This window comes from Camelus dromedarius, chromosome 12, assembly GCF_036321535.1.
Source record: "Camelus dromedarius isolate mCamDro1 chromosome 12, mCamDro1.pat, whole genome shotgun sequence".
In the NCBI taxonomy this organism is placed as follows: domain Eukaryota; kingdom Metazoa; phylum Chordata; class Mammalia; order Artiodactyla; family Camelidae; genus Camelus; species Camelus dromedarius.
The window spans coordinates 4562135-4580209 of NC_087447.1; the positions used below are offsets into that span (position 1 = coordinate 4562135).

Consider the following 18075-nt stretch of genomic DNA (forward strand, 5'->3'; position numbering starts at 1 on the left):
TGTAGCTCCCACCTTCTCTCTCTGCTCCTTTTCTAGGAAACTACTTGCAAGAGCTCCCTGCTCTGTCTCTAATTCTTCCTCAAAAGCATTTCAGCCGGCTTCCGTGTCTACTACTCCAAGGAACCTGCACTGACAGGGCCCATGTGCTCCAAGAGGCAAATGCTGGCATTCACTTGGCCTGCCAGCAGCAGCCTCTGACCCCTGTCCCGTCCCTCCCCCTGAAGCCTGTCTTCCCTTGACGTTCAGGGTGGCAGCCCTTCAGCAGGAACCATGACCCAACCAACAGCATCTCTGACTTCGAATTTACAATACTACTTAAGGACCTATTTTCAAAGTCCTGTTAGTTCAAATTTCTGTCAAATTATTTAAAACTGAGGTATCTGTTATTAAAAGGCTACCGTAAAACGACAGACCGTTACTACTTGTATGTGATCACTGATTTAAGTTAAAACAGTGATGAGATCAATCACAAGTGTGACTAACAGTTACGAAGTTCACAAAGTGCAGCAGTCACTCCATAAACTACAAACACTAGCCTAAATTTCCTTAGATGCCTAGAGTCAACTCTAACCCTAAAAGCTTTTCAGATCCCATGTGAAAAATCCCTCTCTGCCAGTCCAGCCAGAAGCGCAGCAAAGAACTGCTCTGCTCAGCTCAAGTCATGCTCCCTCAAAATGGTGCCAACCAGAAGGCTGTACGTCCAGGGAAACACACCTGCTCTCATAACCTCAAAGGTAGCGCACACACACAAAAACCGCTGGCATGGCACTACAACAAACGCCACAGCTACTTTCTGGTAGAATCTGCACTTTCCATAAGGTGTGACTGCTCTTCCCAGTTAAAGAAGTAATAGCTTCATTCAGTATGTGAGAACACAGACCCAAGAAGGCTAAGTCTCTTGCTCAAGTTCTCAGAGCCTCTACGAAGAGAGGGCTGCACCCGCCCAGGTGGGTCTGATGCAAAGCCCACACCATAGTGCCTCCTGCCCAGATAAGCCCCACAGCAAGCAGCACCCACACATGCGGGTCCACTGGGAAGGGAATTCCAAAACAGCAAAGCAGCTGTCTTTTGGAGGATGAGAGTACACTAGTATTTCTGCTGCCAAATTTCTTTCCTCTCCTTTCGTAAGGCTCTGATCTCTAAGTGGAGACTTGCTGAATACTAGTTGTCAACCGTAATGGCTGGATAAGAACAGGGCTTCCTTGAGGATCCAAGCCACCAACAACTTGAAAGCATTCACAAGTATTATTTCTCTGACAGCAAAATTCTCCCCACAAAGAAATGAAAAGATACCTGAAAGGAGGGACAGACTAGGGGAGAAAAGGCAAAGGAGAATCTACTAAAAGCCATAATTCTTCCTAGTCCATTAAGCTTATTTAACACATAATCAATCACTTTCTGTTCCTGAATTGGTTCTATTTTCAGGTGGGGAGGGGAGCCAAATATTTCAATAGAGTTGAAGATCGAAAAATAATTAACTGAAACCCCAATACTTTAAATACATAAGAGTATTTATTCACAAAGAATTTCCAGGGGTCTGAATGCAAAGTGTTAGAAGCTGATGAAACTAGTGATGGAGACAGAGCCACTGTAGGTACCCAAGGTGTTCGCTGCTCAAATTTAGCTATGCTGATGTTCACCAAAATCCATACCCTTATTTTCAGTTAGCAAAAGGTCAGAATTTATTCTATCAGCAAAGCCATTCATAAAGCAAGCTCTGGCTTAGATGTGCCATGTGATCTTGGGTAGTCACATAATCACTCTCTTCCTATTTGTAAAGAAGAGAAAATACTTACTTGGATCGTCCTCCTATTTTAAGACACTTCATCACTGTTTATAATGCAATTCACCCTTAGACAAAACACTCTGGTGAAATTTAGAACACTCATTTCTCAAATCCTGTGACTTCACTGGACTTAGTTCTAGAATAGGTTGTTTGCTCCCTGAGCCTCGCGCCCCTAAGCACGTTAACGTTCTGCAACTGGTCTAGGGCAGCCCTGCAGAGCTGCTGGCCAACAAGAATGACCAGGTTCTACCCCCACTTTGCTTTAGTCCCACCCTAAACAGAAGACTGAATTTTCTTACTTGTATCTGATCTTTTCATCCATGTCTTGAGGTGGTTCTTCTATAATGAATGAGACTAAATCTTCCAGACATTCTGCTTTTAACAGAAACTCTATAAGTTTGCGGTTCTGAGCTTTACATTCCTGTAGGACGTCTTCCTCATCCATTAACTCCTTCAGGGTTACATCTTCTCTTTCTAGAAGTGTGTCTATGTGGGATGATGAGTGAAGATCAAATTTCCAAAACATGCTGGTCTAAACAAAATGCAAAGAGTATTTCAAATAAAATTTCAACATCACATATTAATTTTTCAAATTTCCATTTAGTTTTAGTCTGAAATGCAAACTTGGGTCACATAAGAAAAACAAGTTTCATACTGAATCTGTAAAACACTTTCTAAATAAGTAAAATTGGCAAGATTTTTCCCTTCTTAGAAAAGAAAATATTTTTATTGATAACAAAAAATTTTACTTGAAAATGCTGAAAGAAGAAAGCTAAAACTGGGGATGATTTTAGCCTATAAAATTAATCCATCCATATGTAGCTAAGAATTTAATGCTGGGAAAAAGGAAGAAAATAAACCCTTTCTTGAGGGTGAAAAACACATTCTTACATAAAACTAATATCTGCAGCAATAAATGACAAGCACTGAGATATTCTTTAGAATGCTAAAAAGTTAAATAAATAACCACCACGAACCAGCACTTTTAGCCACTGAGTACTTTCACAGCTGAAAATCTGAAAGCCATAAAATGGTAAAAAACCTATGCCATTCTTAACAAAGAAAACTAAAGACTGAAATAGCAAAATCACTTTAAAGAACAATTATTCACCTTGTCTTCAGTCTTCTACCTTGTCTTCAAACTTGATCATGGAAAATTCAATACTAGGATGACTACAGACTGACAATATAGTTCACTTTACTTATCTTAAATACTTCTGCAAAGTCACTGACTGAAAAGCTACTAGGGGTATTCAAATACCTTCCCACACACCCCAGCTTTATCAGATCAGTATGCACTTATTTTGATCTGTAACACAAATTTCTGATAATCTAATAGTCTCTCCACCTGAAGTCAGAAAACTGGACATAGTTAATAATTTAGCCATAAGTCTTTTTAAATTAGGTCTCATCTAAAGTGGCATGGTCTATTTTTTTTTTTTTGGTAATCCTACATATAAAGGCAAGGTATACTTAATAATACTAATAAATCACAAAAGCAAATTTGATATTGAGCCCTTACTATTGATTAATTATAAATAAGATATACACTTATACCCATCAAGTGAAAACTATGAATGTCTACTTCTAAAATATGGATTGAGATATAATCATTCATATCTGTCTCAAATAAAAACAGACTTCCAAAATGTTAGCCTTATAAAGGTAACTTATTACATACTGGATATACAGGAAAAAATTGATAATTAGTAGTCATGAAATAACAGCAGGCGCTGGCAAACTATGGCCCACCGACCAAATCAAGCCCACAGCCTGCAAGCTAAGAATGGTTTTGATGGCTTTTAAAGGGCTATTTAAGGAAAAGAGAAGAATATGCAACAGTGACCATATGTGGCCTGCACATTTACTATCTGGTCCTTTATAGAAAAAGTTTAGCGTCCCTTGCTCAAGAGGAAAGAGTACCCACTAACACTAACATTCCTTTCTGCTATCTCTGCACCCACACAGGCACCTACCCCCCAGCTCTCACCGCCTGCCTGGAGGGATGCAGCCACGTGGTGCCAGGCGGGACTGTCTACCAGACCCATTCTCCCTCATGCACTCACCTAGACCACGTACCTAACTTCTTGGGCAAGTAAGTATGACCACGTGACAAAGTTTTTTCCAATAGGCTGTGAGCCATAAAAACTTTCATGAGCTCTCCCCTGCATGTGGCTGGATGCTGATGACAAAAAGGGCCCTAAGGGACAGAAGAGCTGAAAAATGGAAGGTGCCTCCATCCCCAGGTCACCATGTGTAAGAAAGCTGCCTGCTGACCTGAGAGGCTGCCCTGGGCTGTGTTACGATGAGCCGTCCCAACCTGGACCGGGTGTTCCAGCAGGATGGCCTACCTGACCAACCAGCTCCTCTGATCTCCCGAGCCCACAACTTCTTGTTTTATTATACTTTTTTAAACACAAGAAAAGGAATTCTTGAGCAACTATCTTTTAAAATGCCCAACTCCTTTTACTTTCCACTATCCTAAATCAGAATAGCACCTTTTTAAATCAGAACACTTTGAAATATACATTTCCACAGTACATTTTCTTTAAATTGGGTAGGTGTACTACAAACTTAAAAATAAAATATAACCACAGTAGACTCCGTCAGCAAACATTATGTATTTTATCTTTTAGCCAAACAGCAAACTGGACTGGAAACGAACAGCACTAGTAAATTAGTTACCTCTGGCCTGGCCCTAACTTGTGTCCTCTGAAGTAGAATCAAGCTAGGTATGAACTAACAGTTTCAAAGTTCAACTGCCCAGGGCCAGGAGGTAGAATGGAGTTCTTTTAATACTGTAACTACTCTAAGATACTCAGAAAAACTGAAAAAAGTCAGAACGTCAACAGCTCATTTTTAGTAAACACAAATACACTTTAAAACTGCTACCCTAGCTGCACTCAGAAGGATTTAGAGATAAGAGGAAATACAATTTTTTACAAACCAAATTATAGCCTTTTAAATCAATATTGACAAAGGGGGAAAACGATAAAACCAGAACTATCCTCCACCTTTCTGCAAAATCCTAGAGTTATTTTGCAAATTGGATTAGGCAGCCTGAAAATAGGGTTTTCTCCAAAAGAGCTGAAGAAGACGTGGGAGGAGTTAACCGTTACTTGGTACCACGGAGGTGACAACCTCTGCTATGCTCTGCCTTCCCCACAAGTGTAAATTACCACCATATATGCACAAGATAGAATCAAAGGATCCACAAATTTACTCATCTTAGATCAACTGTTTTAATTAAAGGTCCTCCGAAATTACTAAAATACCTTCCTTCTTGGAAGCAAAATCTGGGCCACAGTACTTTTATTTCAAAAGCAGTCAAGCAGCGTCACTTTGTTTCTGAAAGAAAAGGTGCTACCTTGTCTCTCTGACACAGGAACTGGTATGGGGATGTGGTTAAATCATTTGCAGCAGGTATGAGAAGGCCTGTCCCTCCGTGGAATATGCCCTCTGTAGATTACGCCAAGGCCCTGCTGGTAGAGCATATCCCACAAGGCCCAACTGTGGTTTATGTAAACCACCTACAACCAATAAACATCATTTTCTCCTCAACTCTTGGTAGGACTATTACGCATCTAAACAGACCTGAATTCCAATGCCAGCTCCTCTACTGGCTGGTCCTGCATCCTCAGGAAAACTACCTCCCCTCTCTAGCCTCAATACTCTCACCAAGTAAATGGGCTGTGAGTAGCTGATGAGAAAGGCCCGGTCTCGTAGCTGGAACGCACAGGCACTCGGCAACTGGAACCTCCTGTGCAGTAAACACATCGGAGTCGGCAAGCTGTAAACCACGCCTCCCCACACTTTTCATGGGCATGGAAACACCTAGGGGTCTGATTAAAACACAGTCTCACGCTCTGATTCAGGAAAGAAGGGATCAGACCCAGACTGTGCATCTCTAGCAAGTTCCCAGATGCTGCTGTCCTGGGCTTAAACCACTGCTGATCATTTGTAATAAACTGCAGTAAGTATATTCAAAATAATTACATAACCATGAGAAATAGAGGAAAAGCATACCATGCAAACACATGACTGTGTTATTTATTTCAGAAGCTCCCTGTGGATAAACTGACATTAGTGGGTTTTCTTTCAATGTGACAGAAGCAGAGCAGAACATATCACTTTCCAACAGGAGCCCAGAAGAAATGACACCATGAACACACTGAAAAACAAACTACTGGAACTCTGGAGAGAGAAACTGCTGATGGTCATACCTACAAATGAGCAAGAAACTGGAAATGACAAGGAAGAACTTCGATGAATTTAAAATTCAAAATCCCCTACTCCTAACTCTGCCTAAATTTGGCAATTTTCTATCCAAGTAGGATAAACGGTGTTCTGCAAAACCCCAAGTCTACACACTGCTATCCCAACTGTGATATCCAGGACTGGCTGGACCCAGGGCAAAAGATTCAAAGATTCAAAAAAAGATTCAAAGATTATGAAGAATCTCAGGACAGCAATGTTAAGCATTCAAGCCAATGTGTCTGGGCGTGGGGACCCCACAAGACGGCATGGCCGCGCGCGCACTCAGGAAGCCAGCTGAATGTATCCATACCATTCTATAACCTGCCCCACTGGAATCCCCAGACCCCATGTCCTACGTGAATACTTCCTCTCACGCTCCAGTCTTGCAGTAACCTGTGTAACATGCTTCTAGTTTAAACAGCTGCAGTTACCTAAAGTAAGGAGCACAAACTACAGAAACAAGAAGCCACTGCTTCCACCTAAGAGAACACGTGGGAAACACTTTAAGACAACAAAATGTATTATAAATTTTTAATACTATTTCTTTAAAATGTGCCATGAAGGGAATATCTGTAATAAAGATTTTTTCATGACCTTATACAAAAGCATGCAAACACACTGCCCAAGTTCAAATTCCTACACACCTCAAGTCCGCCTGCAGCACTGCCTCGAGGCCTCCTCTCACCACTGTTGGAACCGCACTGGCTCCACCCATCGCCCAAGCTGGCGCTGACAGAAATCACACTCGAGGCACCATGTGAGCCACATGTAAGTTTAAATTTTCTAGTAGCCACACCAAAAAGTAAAAAGGAAACTAGCGAAATTAATTTTAAGTGTGTATTTAACCTCATACATCTAAACATCATTACTTCAACATGTAATTCTTTAGATACTAGTCTTCAAAATCTGGGTGCTCTGACATTTTATAGCACGTGGCAATTTGCGCCAGCCACTTTTCAAGTGCTCAAGAGTCACATGTGGCCATGACAGCTCTAATTATATGATTGCTACAATTATGATGCCAAGTTTCTCTCCTGGTACTAAAATAGCCTCCCCATCTCCTTCCACAGCCAAAGTCAGGAGTTAATCATCATCTTTCCCACACAAGAGTCGACACGGAGTGAGTGGGGAGAGGTTACGGGCCATGTTTCCTTCCTTCTAAAATATAAACATACATGAGAAACATGTTTATTCTTGTGTATATGTTGGACATTCGTCAGTTTAAAAAAATAGGTCACAAAAATACTAGAACTGGTTTTTAGCCTCTAATATCTAGGAATATATATAGAAATAGAAGATAAGTTTTCAAATTCTTCACTTTGTGATAACGGAGAAGGCTACATCTTAAAATCAGGAGGGCCACAAGTGGCTCACTACTGGTATAGACATACTTGGCCAAATTTTGAAACAGGTGCATGTCTCTGGGAATTTATTTCATTTTCTAAGTTACTGCAAAACTATTATGAAGAAGAAAAAAAATGCCTAGGTCACTTAAGCATGTTGGGAAACAGTGATGTTTGATTAATGTAAAAACAAACAAACTAAAAAAACTAAACTCCCCCCTTGTTCTGGAGAACACTGAGTCCTCACAGTCTCCATTTAGATTCAAAACCACCTGCTTATTCCACGAGCAGCAGACATGTTTACCCCAAACCTCTGGCTGAGCTTATGAGCAGCCTGAGAACAAGATGTATTGAGCAAACTGAGCTGCTGAAAGGCTGTTCTTACTGGCTCACCTACTCCTGCCAGTGTCCAGACACCTGGAGTCTCAGGACCCCTGGGCTTGGATTCAGGTATGCAGGGAACTTAGCTGGGCAGCATCTGACAAGACCCAAATGGGGAACTGTTGAGCCCAAGAGGGGTTGGTGGTTGCTCACTCACTGAAAGCAGTACACCACTAGGAAGGGGACAGAGAGGAAAGAATCTATAAATAGTAAAAGGCAGAGCCACTCTAAAGGGAGATCACCTCTGTGCTATAAGTTAACGATAAACTATTCCCCCTAACAGCAAAGCTCAATGCCTAGGAGAACATTATAATTTTCACACGAAGAGGCAGAACATGGAACACAGAGAAGAAATAACTGCTGGCCTTTGCAGGCAGTTCTCTTTAAGTACTATGGAAAATGATCACAAAGGCCCGGGAAGCCTACCCGGTATCTGCTTCTCCATTCTTAGTAAAGGTATCCATTTCACTCAGTCACCCCCTCACCCCCACCCAAAGGCTGGACTAATCAAATCAAGTATCAGAGTGTCTATTATAGATAACAAATTTCTTTAGAGTAAAGGGCAGTACAAACCCAGAGACAGTGTCATTGTATTTGCTCTGCAATTGCTTCTTCCGAAGAACATGTTAAAAGCAATCAACTTTCTACCACCCAGACATTACAGACTCTTTCCCAGTTTTAATATGAAACTTCTTTGCTATTTCAGTTTTTCTTTGAGAATAGTAAATAAGAGTCAAATCCATTTACTGTGCACTATATTAACCAACAGGTACTTTCAAAGCACTAATACACACTGTATCGACGAACGCAGAAGTAATACGATAAATGGTGCCTGCCCCCAAAGAACACAGTAACACTAAGAGAAAACACAGAAAACGAAAGCAAACTCCAAGCTTGTTCTGTAGAAAGGGAGCTCAATGGAGGGGAGACTGGCCAGAAAACACTTCATTACACACAAGGCCTGAGCTAGGCCTTGAAAAATAGGTAAGGTTCATTAGGTGATTTGGAAGCAAGCAGTATTCTGGGCCAGGAGAAGTAAGCCTGCAAGCACAGGCGACAGGTAGACCCAGTAGCTTCAGGAAATTCACAGCAGGGAGAAGGTCCTGATGACAAGAAGAAAGAGCCTTTGGGAGGGCACTAGGAAACGGTCAGGCAACACAAGGCCACATCTCAAACAGCCATGCATGAGTGCACAGTGGAGCAGCGCAGGCTTGCTGCAGGAGCAAAGAGGACCCAGTGAGTTCTAACTGCAACAGACATACATTCAAATAGCTATAGCAAAGGCGAAACAAAGTATACAGAAAGAAATGATTCTGAATAGAAGTAGGAGGGAACAACATTGAGGAGATGAAATTTAAGCTGTGGCAAGCCCATTTTCAATGGACATACTCCCACAGAGGCCAAGAGAGGGAAGAGGTCTAACTAAACCTGTTCTAGGAATGGCCACATATTTGAACAGGACTGAAATGCAGGATAGGGAAGGGAGTGCTGGGGACAAGAGCACCAGGGAGGGACACTGCAGGTACCACACGCCAGACTAAGACATGAACAGTGGAGTCAGGTAAGGCAAGACAAACAGCAACAAGATCAGACCTACAGTCTGCATACTGTCAGAAACGTGAACGAGGGGCTGGAGAGGGATGGGCCACAGAAAGAGATCCAGAGACCATTTTAAGGACTCACAGAAGACGGTGAGACCCTGCAACAGCCTCTATTTTGAAAATTATTATTCCCTGACAGATTTCACATTGAATTACTATCCCCCCTCCAATTTCAAACAAAATTCCTCAGAGTCTTCATGTTTTCTTCATTCCTACCTGTATTTCGGTATCAGATGATACAAATCTCTGCCTTGCCTCTAGAATTCTGAGCTACCTGGGAAATACAGGCCCTCAAAAAGCAAATGCCTACCCATGCCCTGGGGCTTACTCCAAATGCACTTCTAAGATGCTATGTACAGGGAGAGATGAGATCTTAAATCGCCCACTTCGCTTTTACATTTAAAAAGCCGCCTGCCAATCAAGAGAAAGCCAGCCTCACTTTTGTCCCGGAGTCCACACTAAAGCAAGTACATAAAGTGTTCCTCTACAAATTCTCATTATGAAAACGCAAATGTACATGAATTTGTGTGAATAATTTCCACAACTTCAAAAACGTCAATACAAGTATATGCAAAGTATGACTTATTTATACTGAGAATGAAGTTTTGTTTTTGTGCTTGTTTTTTTAAAGTGAGACTAAGGAGTTGGAAAGAAAAAGGACAAGTAATGAGGATAACACAACGGTAATCAGGTTTTCGCCAGGAGCCTTATTAGAGATCAAAGCAGTAACACAAGGAAAACCCAGCTAGATCTAAGTGTCTACTCTGTGCACGTGTGTACGCGCGCACATGCTGAAAGGGATGGCATGGGTAAGAGAGCTTGATGAAAGTCCAATCAGAAAATTCTTATGAGCTGTCAACAAATCTGACTCAAACATCACAAAGAAGTGACATGTAACTGGAGAGCAAGAGGAAACATGATGAGATTAGAACGGCTGTTATCTGAAACACTCCAAAACAGTTTCTAATCTAAAACTACAGGGAGGTCCTATCTAGGCCAAGAATGAGGTGAAAACCGCACAGCTAGAAGAGAATTCTATACTAACACAAGGTGGGGGAAAGACTTGGAAAATCCAACTCACCCACATTTTCACAAAGTAAAAGCAAGTTATACACAGTTTTTGAGTCAACCAACTTGAAACAAGTGACAGTGGCCACTTGTGTATTCATACACCTGTTACAGACAAGATGCCCAAAGAGAACAGCCTTTCCAAATCAGATACAAACTAGACATACTGAGATCCTCTGAAAAAAGGCCAGTAAGAAACAGGCTTCAGATTAAGAATGACCTAACTATCCTGGTTAATTTGGAGTTATAACCAATTCTTTAGTAGAACACAGAAGTGGCAGGTTGTTCACAAAAATCTTTTAAAAGCACCTCCCCCAACTTCTTTTTAACCTTCAATCTTCCTTGTCCAGCAAACTTCAATCCGAACATGTATGATCATAAAGCACTCAGGGCTACCTCAACAGTCCCTAGACCAGCAGTAATAAACTGGTAACCTCCAGGAAGTGCTCTCCTTCATAAATGTTTCACCAGTATGTGCAAGAAAAGGAAAAGCAGGTTCATGAACTGTTGAGCTTCTACTCAGGAACAAAAGTGCAGTGCAGCACATGAGAAGTGAGCAGTGCTCAAGGTCTCTACAGCTCCTTATGAAAAAGTCTTCAGTCTCTTCTAGCTGTTCCACAGTAACAGTAACTGTTGATACAGCAACTTTCTATTAAAGGCAGAAAAATGACTAACAGCAGCTCACAATTATTAAGTGCCTATCATATGCCAGACCCTGGGCCTGATGCTTTTAGATACATTATCTGTACCTCAAAACAACCCTTCAAGGTTTTGCTCTCATTTGCAGATGAAAAAACTAAGACTCTGAAAGGTCAGATGACCTACCAAAGACCACAGCTAGTAAATATCCTAGCCAGCTGGGACCCAAACTCAGATCTGTTGAGCTCCGAAGTCTGCACTCTTCCCATTACAGTGCATGCCACAGGACTGGTGCAGGGACAGTGGCTGAGCAAATGTCACAGCAGCAGTAATCAAGAGCACAAGCCGGTCCTAGGCCAGCCTGCAGAAGGGAAACCGCAGCAGCCTAATGTAATCTTGGGACACACTCACGAATGGGAACCCCCGGTCTTCGTGTGCAGGGCAAAGGGTCACCTGACAGACAAGCCGGCTGGGCAGCTCAGCCTGAGAATGGTTGGGGACAAGGGAGCAGCTTCGCTCTGAGGGTCAGTGGCTATCAGCTGATTGGCCAGGATGCCACAGGTTTGTCAAAATGCACAGAAAACACGAGCGAATCAGCATTCAAAAAACTGTTTGATATGATGAAACCAAGAGAAATTTACTTAACATGGATAATTGCAAAGTCCTTTTAAAATAAAGGACTGAAGTAAAATAAAAACTGAAAAATATATTGAGGGGTTGAGGGGGGGCACTAGGCCAGGCATAATAAACTGTTAAAGTGAAGAAAGAAACAAGTCCAAAGATTTTAGTTAATTATAAGCTCAACATAAAGTTATATTATGCTGTGACTAATAAGCAAGTTATCTCAGACCGCAGCCACAGATTAATCGTGTCTAGGACCACGGGAGATACTAACTCTGCTGCAGCCTTCTTCCCTGCGCAGGTCACCTCACGCCAGGCAGCTTCATACCCTGTTCTGGTGAGGATGGAGGGACTGCCCACCGCACAGCGCCCAAAGAGGACCAGGGTGGCAGAAGGACTCGCCACTTGGAGGAAAAGATAACTAGCTCTGAATATCTTAAAGCTCTTTTATACTACCATGTATAGCTCCCAAGAATAAAGAGCCAAAGAGTGAAAAGTACAGATCATTTGTGAGCAGCAGAAGCAGAAACCTGACAAAGGTGAGGAACACATCAAGGCCCTGAGGCTGGAGGCGCTCTGGCAGAGCCTGGATGATTCTCTACAAGGACAAGGGCAGAGAACTCTCCATCCTGGAGAATAAGGCTATCCTAAGTGATCACCATGTTGTTTTATGAATTTCTTCAAAGTCTATTTGATATAAAAGGCATGGTGACATGTGGGCTGACATGGAGTCTCAACAAGAAAACAGAAAAAGGATTATGCAAACTTCCAGATGTTTAGTGAGCTGAAACCCACACAACTCCCCACTTCTCCAGAAGCTCTACTAAAACAACAACAGAGGACAAAGAAAAGGAACAGTCAATGAGAAGGCCAAAAATTTTATGAAAAGATAGAAAATGGAGAAACAATTCAGGAAGTCCAACATCTAAGTAACAGAAATTTTAGAACATATCATAATCTACCACCATCCTCTCTTATCATAAAAATGTTTTTTTCTCAGAGCATAAAGATGCGACTAACTCTTAGGACCTGCACAGGCCATCACACTGAGGGGTAAAAGATCCTTTAAGACAGTGTGAAAGTCCATGGTATCAGAGATAAAGAAGAGTATTTAAACTTTTCTAGTGAGAAAAAAAATACTTATGAAAGGACTGGAAATCAAAATGACATCAGTTTCCTCAATACTCTAGAAAAGAACATTTTTAGACATGGAAGGTCTGAAAGATTTATTTCTTCAGGAAGCTGCTGGAGAATAGGCTTCACCAAAGCACGGCAATAAGCCGTGAGGGAAGACCCAGAAAACATGAGACCAGGGCTAAGACACACCCAGAAACACAGCCGACTCCCAGAAGGGGGACACCTGCAGCTACAGAGAAAGTCAAGAGGAACCAGTCCGGAGTAACCCATGAGGCAGAGGGCTCTGGAAAGGACATGTTCAAGGAAGTGTATTGCCAGAGGTATGTTACCATGTTGAGAAGAATTTTTTAAAAATTTGGTCAGAGATTTAGGGACTAATTAACCAAAATATACAAATTTTTATTACCGATCTTAACCAAAGCTGTGCTTTAACTATGTTAGGAGATGAGAGAGGGAAAGAGCTATGCACATAAGAGCTAAACCTTCACCTTCATGGTTAGAAGTAAGACAGATTAGAAACTGCTACCTATACATATTATATGATTTAGAAATGCGGAAATAAATAAATATGAGAAACAGCTAAAAGATGAAGGTAGCAGCTCCTAGAGAGTAGATAAGGAGGGGGCAGGATAGGAAAGATGAAGGAGATGGTTGTCATTTTCTGTTATAAATCTTGTGATACCATTTGACTATTTAAACTATGCACCTATGCAGACTATGTACTGATGTATTATAAAATAAAAAAGTATGAAAAGAAAGAAAATATAACAGCACTTAGTACAATTCCTGGCACTTAGTAAGGGCTCTATAAATGCAAGCACAATCTGAAATCAAGATACCATAAAAGATTACCTAACTGGCTAAGTCATACAGAAAAATTATGAGGTGACTGCATACACTTAAGATTCCTATATACAAAAAATCAGCAAACAAAGAAATAGAAAAATCCAACCAACCAAACCAAACAACAGCAACAAAAGAGGCCCTACCCAAGGGGTTAGAGCATACCCCATGGTGGAGAAAAAGAAGAACTGGGCTCCATTAGCCAAAAAACAAACAAACAAACAAACAAACAAAAAAAAACCTACATGCGACAAGGTGCCAAGAGGTGAATGACCACTGAAAGGGAATTCTCCTTGTCAGGATTTATACAGAATAACATGGAGATAAAAGCTTGACAAGTCAGAAGATTTAGATGAGAACCTCTATATTAAGAGCTGGCACTTGACTGTGTAAGCAGAAGGGGGTGTTGAGGAGAGTCATTCACAAAGGGGTGGAGGTGGAAGAGACCACATACAAAGTGGTATACCGCCTAGGAAAGATGCTGGCCAGGGGATTACAAACTGAGAGCTGTTACAACAGAACAGCTATAGTATCTCCTGAGATAACGAAGCCTGAAAGGCAGATGATTAAATGGTGTACGCCCACCTCCTCCTAGAGATACTGTGGAGCAAATGAAACTGGATTAAGAACGTGTGCGTGTTACCAAAAAGGTCCTACTGGGCCACTATCTATTAAATGCCAACCAACCCAAAAGTCAAATATGCAAAGTAAACCTCTGGTCTTTAATAAAAAAACTTCAGTGGGGGAGGGTATAGCTCAGTGGTAGAGGGCACGCTTAGCATTCACGAGGTCCTGGGTTCAACCTCCAGTACCTCCATTAAAATAAATAAATAAATAAACCTAATTACTGCCCCCCCACACACAAACAAGCAAACAAACAAAAAATTTCAGTGAAGAGTTCCAAACTGATAGCAATTAAAACTCAAGAGTCAGGTGGCTGGCCAGAAGCCAGACGCCCTTTGGCTAGTGTAAAACAAAAACCTCTCTCTCACACACTCACACACACACAGAGAGAGAGAGACAGTGAGAGCGAGTGAGAGCGAGTGAGAGCGAGAGAGAGCGAGAGAGAGCGAGAGAGAGCGAGAGAGCGAGAGAGAGAGAGAGAGAGAGAGAGAGAGAGAGAGAGAGAGAGAGAGAGCGAGCTAGCGAGCGAGCCAGATGACCTAGAAGCAGCGCTGGGTCTCTGCTAGCAGTCTTTCTCTGGCATGCTACTTTAGCTTGCAAGGCCTGTCTGGTCCTTAAGGCCCAGTCCACCCCCTAAACCCCCCACCCCATGGAAAACTGGGAATCCCATGGGTGCTACAGATTCCAAGACACACCTGAGCAAACTACAGAGGCTGCCGTTTAACTTCCTAAAAATACCACAGTGCCACAGAACCATGTGGTATCTGGCTCAGAGATGAACTAGATCTGGTCCACCTAGACTCCCTAGTCTCATGACAGAAAACTGCTTTCCTTGATGTAACTCATGGAAGAAAACCTCATAACCTTGATGACCTTACCTTTCAAACCAAGTTTAAAAATTAAAAGAAATGTTTTCTTCTCTGTGGCTCCTTGCCCATTACAGGTTATCCTGGCAACAGTTGTCTTCCAATTTATTGCATTAGCACATTAGCAGGAATAAAGTGGGGTGGTGGGCATGCAACAGAAGCTCTCCTATGAAGAAAAAAAAGAGCATATAATCACAACATGTTCTCTTTTGGTCTGATGAGCGCTGGTCCACACAGAACTGTACCTCAGAGGACTGAAAAGTTCTAGTTAATTGAATTTTTTTCTATGTGACAAGAGGAAAAAGGCACTGTCATCCCTCTACCTAAAGCTTTTATCCTACACTTACTAAAATAACCCAGAAACAGAGTCATCATAAGAGTGCTATCAGTGAATAAATAAGAAAAAATACATACGCTTATCTTTTATCTTATGAAAACATCAATGATATTCTCATCCAACATAGAGTTAACTGCAAGGCTACCATACTTTAAAATACTAAAACAAATTTTAAAGGTATCTCCCTCTAAATGCACCCAAGTAGCCTCATGTAATACCTTTAAACAATCATAACTTACTAGGAATTTTGAGCAGAACGTTAAGTTCACTGAAGTCCTAGCTGTAGCCAAATCTTGTCTCTAATGTGAATTAACCAAATGCTACACGTGAAAAGACTATAAACTTAAACGGTTTTTGAGGGCACTTCATTCATAACTAAATACTGTGGAAAAAGACTCCAACACACATGGACAATATACTAATCAGAAGTCCTAGGAGGATGCAGTCTACAAGGCATCTCAAAATAAATGCTGCTCATTTAATGCTTTTGTTCCATAAAATTCTACCAAATATAAACAATACTAACCGTTTGTTGAAACAAAAATCAACAAGAAGAGTCACAAACCTAGCTTAAAATAAAGAGAATATTTGATTCTAAAAACATTTCACCATTTAAATGTTTTTTGAACAAAAACTTGAAAAAAGTGTAATCGATCACCTAAATTTTTCCTTTAAATTCTAAGAACAGATTATGTGACACCACAGTCCTTAGACATGACCAACTTAAAAGGTTAGTGTAAAAAGTGCATTTCTAAATGTCATAGGTAATTCTAGTCCCAACACAACCATTCTGTGTTAGGCGTTCCAGCTCCCTTTTAAAATCTGATGAAGTTACATAACACACACACACACACACACACACACACACACACACACACACACACAGCACTTAAATTGGAATAGCTGTAGGGCCTGCAACAGATTTGCAATCCTTTCTCCCCTCAGCCAAGACCACCCACTTCACCCACTTACAGACCCTCGGAGGCTCCCAGCAGAGTTGTACCAACTTGCCTGCCTCACCACGCCGCACACTCCCATCCAGGGAAGCCAAAAGACAAAACAGCTATCAAACATGCTCACAGCATTACAAATCCAGGTGCTTATTAAGCTCTAACAACTATGCTGAGACATTATCCACTTTTCTGGAAAAAGGTCTTTGTTTAATTGCTCAGTCTTTTCACTTAGACTAGTTAGGGGGAAAAGTGGGTCTAACACTATTGCAAATAAGAAATGTGGTTATTCTAAAGTGTGAGAATGTGAGAAACAAGACCAAAAGGTAGACACAAAACAAAATGAAGTGCAGTACTCCTGGGTTAAAGAGTGCATATTAAACACACTGAAATGCCTCTAAAACTACAGTAAAAGGACTGTTTGGGTTGTTCTGTCTTGCTTTTTAAAGGCACAACCCCAAGGACCAACAAAGTTAGAGGAGTGCCAGAAGGGAGCAAAAGGAATACTGATAGAAAAAGTTATTTAATGAACCCTTAGATCCCTCAATCTCCTTGCCTTCTCCTGTCCCTCCCAAAACTGGCAGTTGACAGGAGGAAGCCAAAAAGGAAGATGACGCCAGCAAAGCTGAAGATGGGCTTGCCACACTAAAAACAGAGGGACCGTGTGATCTGCAGAAAGGGCACAGAGACACGGGCACACCCAAATGCCCACCCACCCTCAGCCAGATTTGCCCACTGGACTCTGACGTTCCAGGCTGAAGACTCAAAGTGTCTTCTAATCACTGACTTCAAGAAAAAGTGACAGGAAAATCCTGACACTGGGGACTTCCCAACCAAAGGAGCTCAACTAGTCACTCTGCTGAAAAGCTCACACTCATCAGCCTCCAACCAACCACTCTTACTCCAATCTTTAAAAAAACAAAACAAAACAAAACAAAACTTTTCATTGTAAACTTGCAGAACAATTCAAGAAACTCCCACAGAGCCTTCACCCAGATTCACAACTAATCACTATCTCTGCTGCTGTACGACCCCTCTCTCCTTCTACACACCCCTCAAACGTTTTGAGTTTCTGCAGCGATCATGTCCTTAACCCCTGAAATAGTTCACTCTGTATTTCTTCAGAACAAGGATATTCTCTTAACACAACCACAGTACTCATGTCAAAGTCACAAAGTTAACATATTAACGGTCCCATACAGACCATATAGTTCACACTCCACTTCTGCCAATTCATGTATCTATAACATCCCTTACGGCAATGCCACTTCACCTCAATCCCGGATCATGTATCACACCGAACGTCATTATCTCTTCAAGCAATTCTTTGTCTTTCATTTCACTGGCATTTTCAAAGAATACAAGGTATGAATTTCTAGCAGTAATACCACATAAAGGAGATCTGTTTTTCCTACAGTACCACATAAGTAGGCAAGATGATGTCAGTTTGTCCCATTGTTGGTGATAATTTTGATCACTTGGTTAAGATGATATTTGCAATATTTCTCCACTGTAAAATAACCATTTTTCCTTCAGTAATTAACTAGTAAATAATCTGTAGGAAGATATTTTGAGATTGTGTTCTTAAAATATTCACCCAACAGTTTTAGTATCCTTTGGTA

General features: G+C 41.4%; 1 protein-coding gene across 21 annotated transcripts in view; it reads right to left on the reverse strand.

Annotated features, from left to right (window-relative positions):
• Positions 1 to 18075, reverse strand: part of PPP6R3 (protein phosphatase 6 regulatory subunit 3) — a 114642-nt gene that overhangs the window by 63843 nt on the left and 32724 nt on the right. For 19 of the 21 annotated variants that reach the window (XM_031448397.2, XM_031448392.2, XM_031448391.2 and 16 more), the window contains 2 exons: positions 15179 to 15332; positions 2086 to 2318 (listed from right to left, as the gene is read on the reverse strand). In XM_031448397.2, the coding sequence (XP_031304257.1) occupies positions 2086 to 2312 (227 nt within the window). In that variant the 5' untranslated portion in view covers positions 2313 to 2318; positions 15179 to 15332. Of the gene's footprint in view, positions 1 to 2085; positions 2319 to 15178; positions 15333 to 18075 lie in introns of those variants that run through there. The other 2 variants (XM_031448395.2, XM_064492048.1) reach the window with 2 other exon arrangements.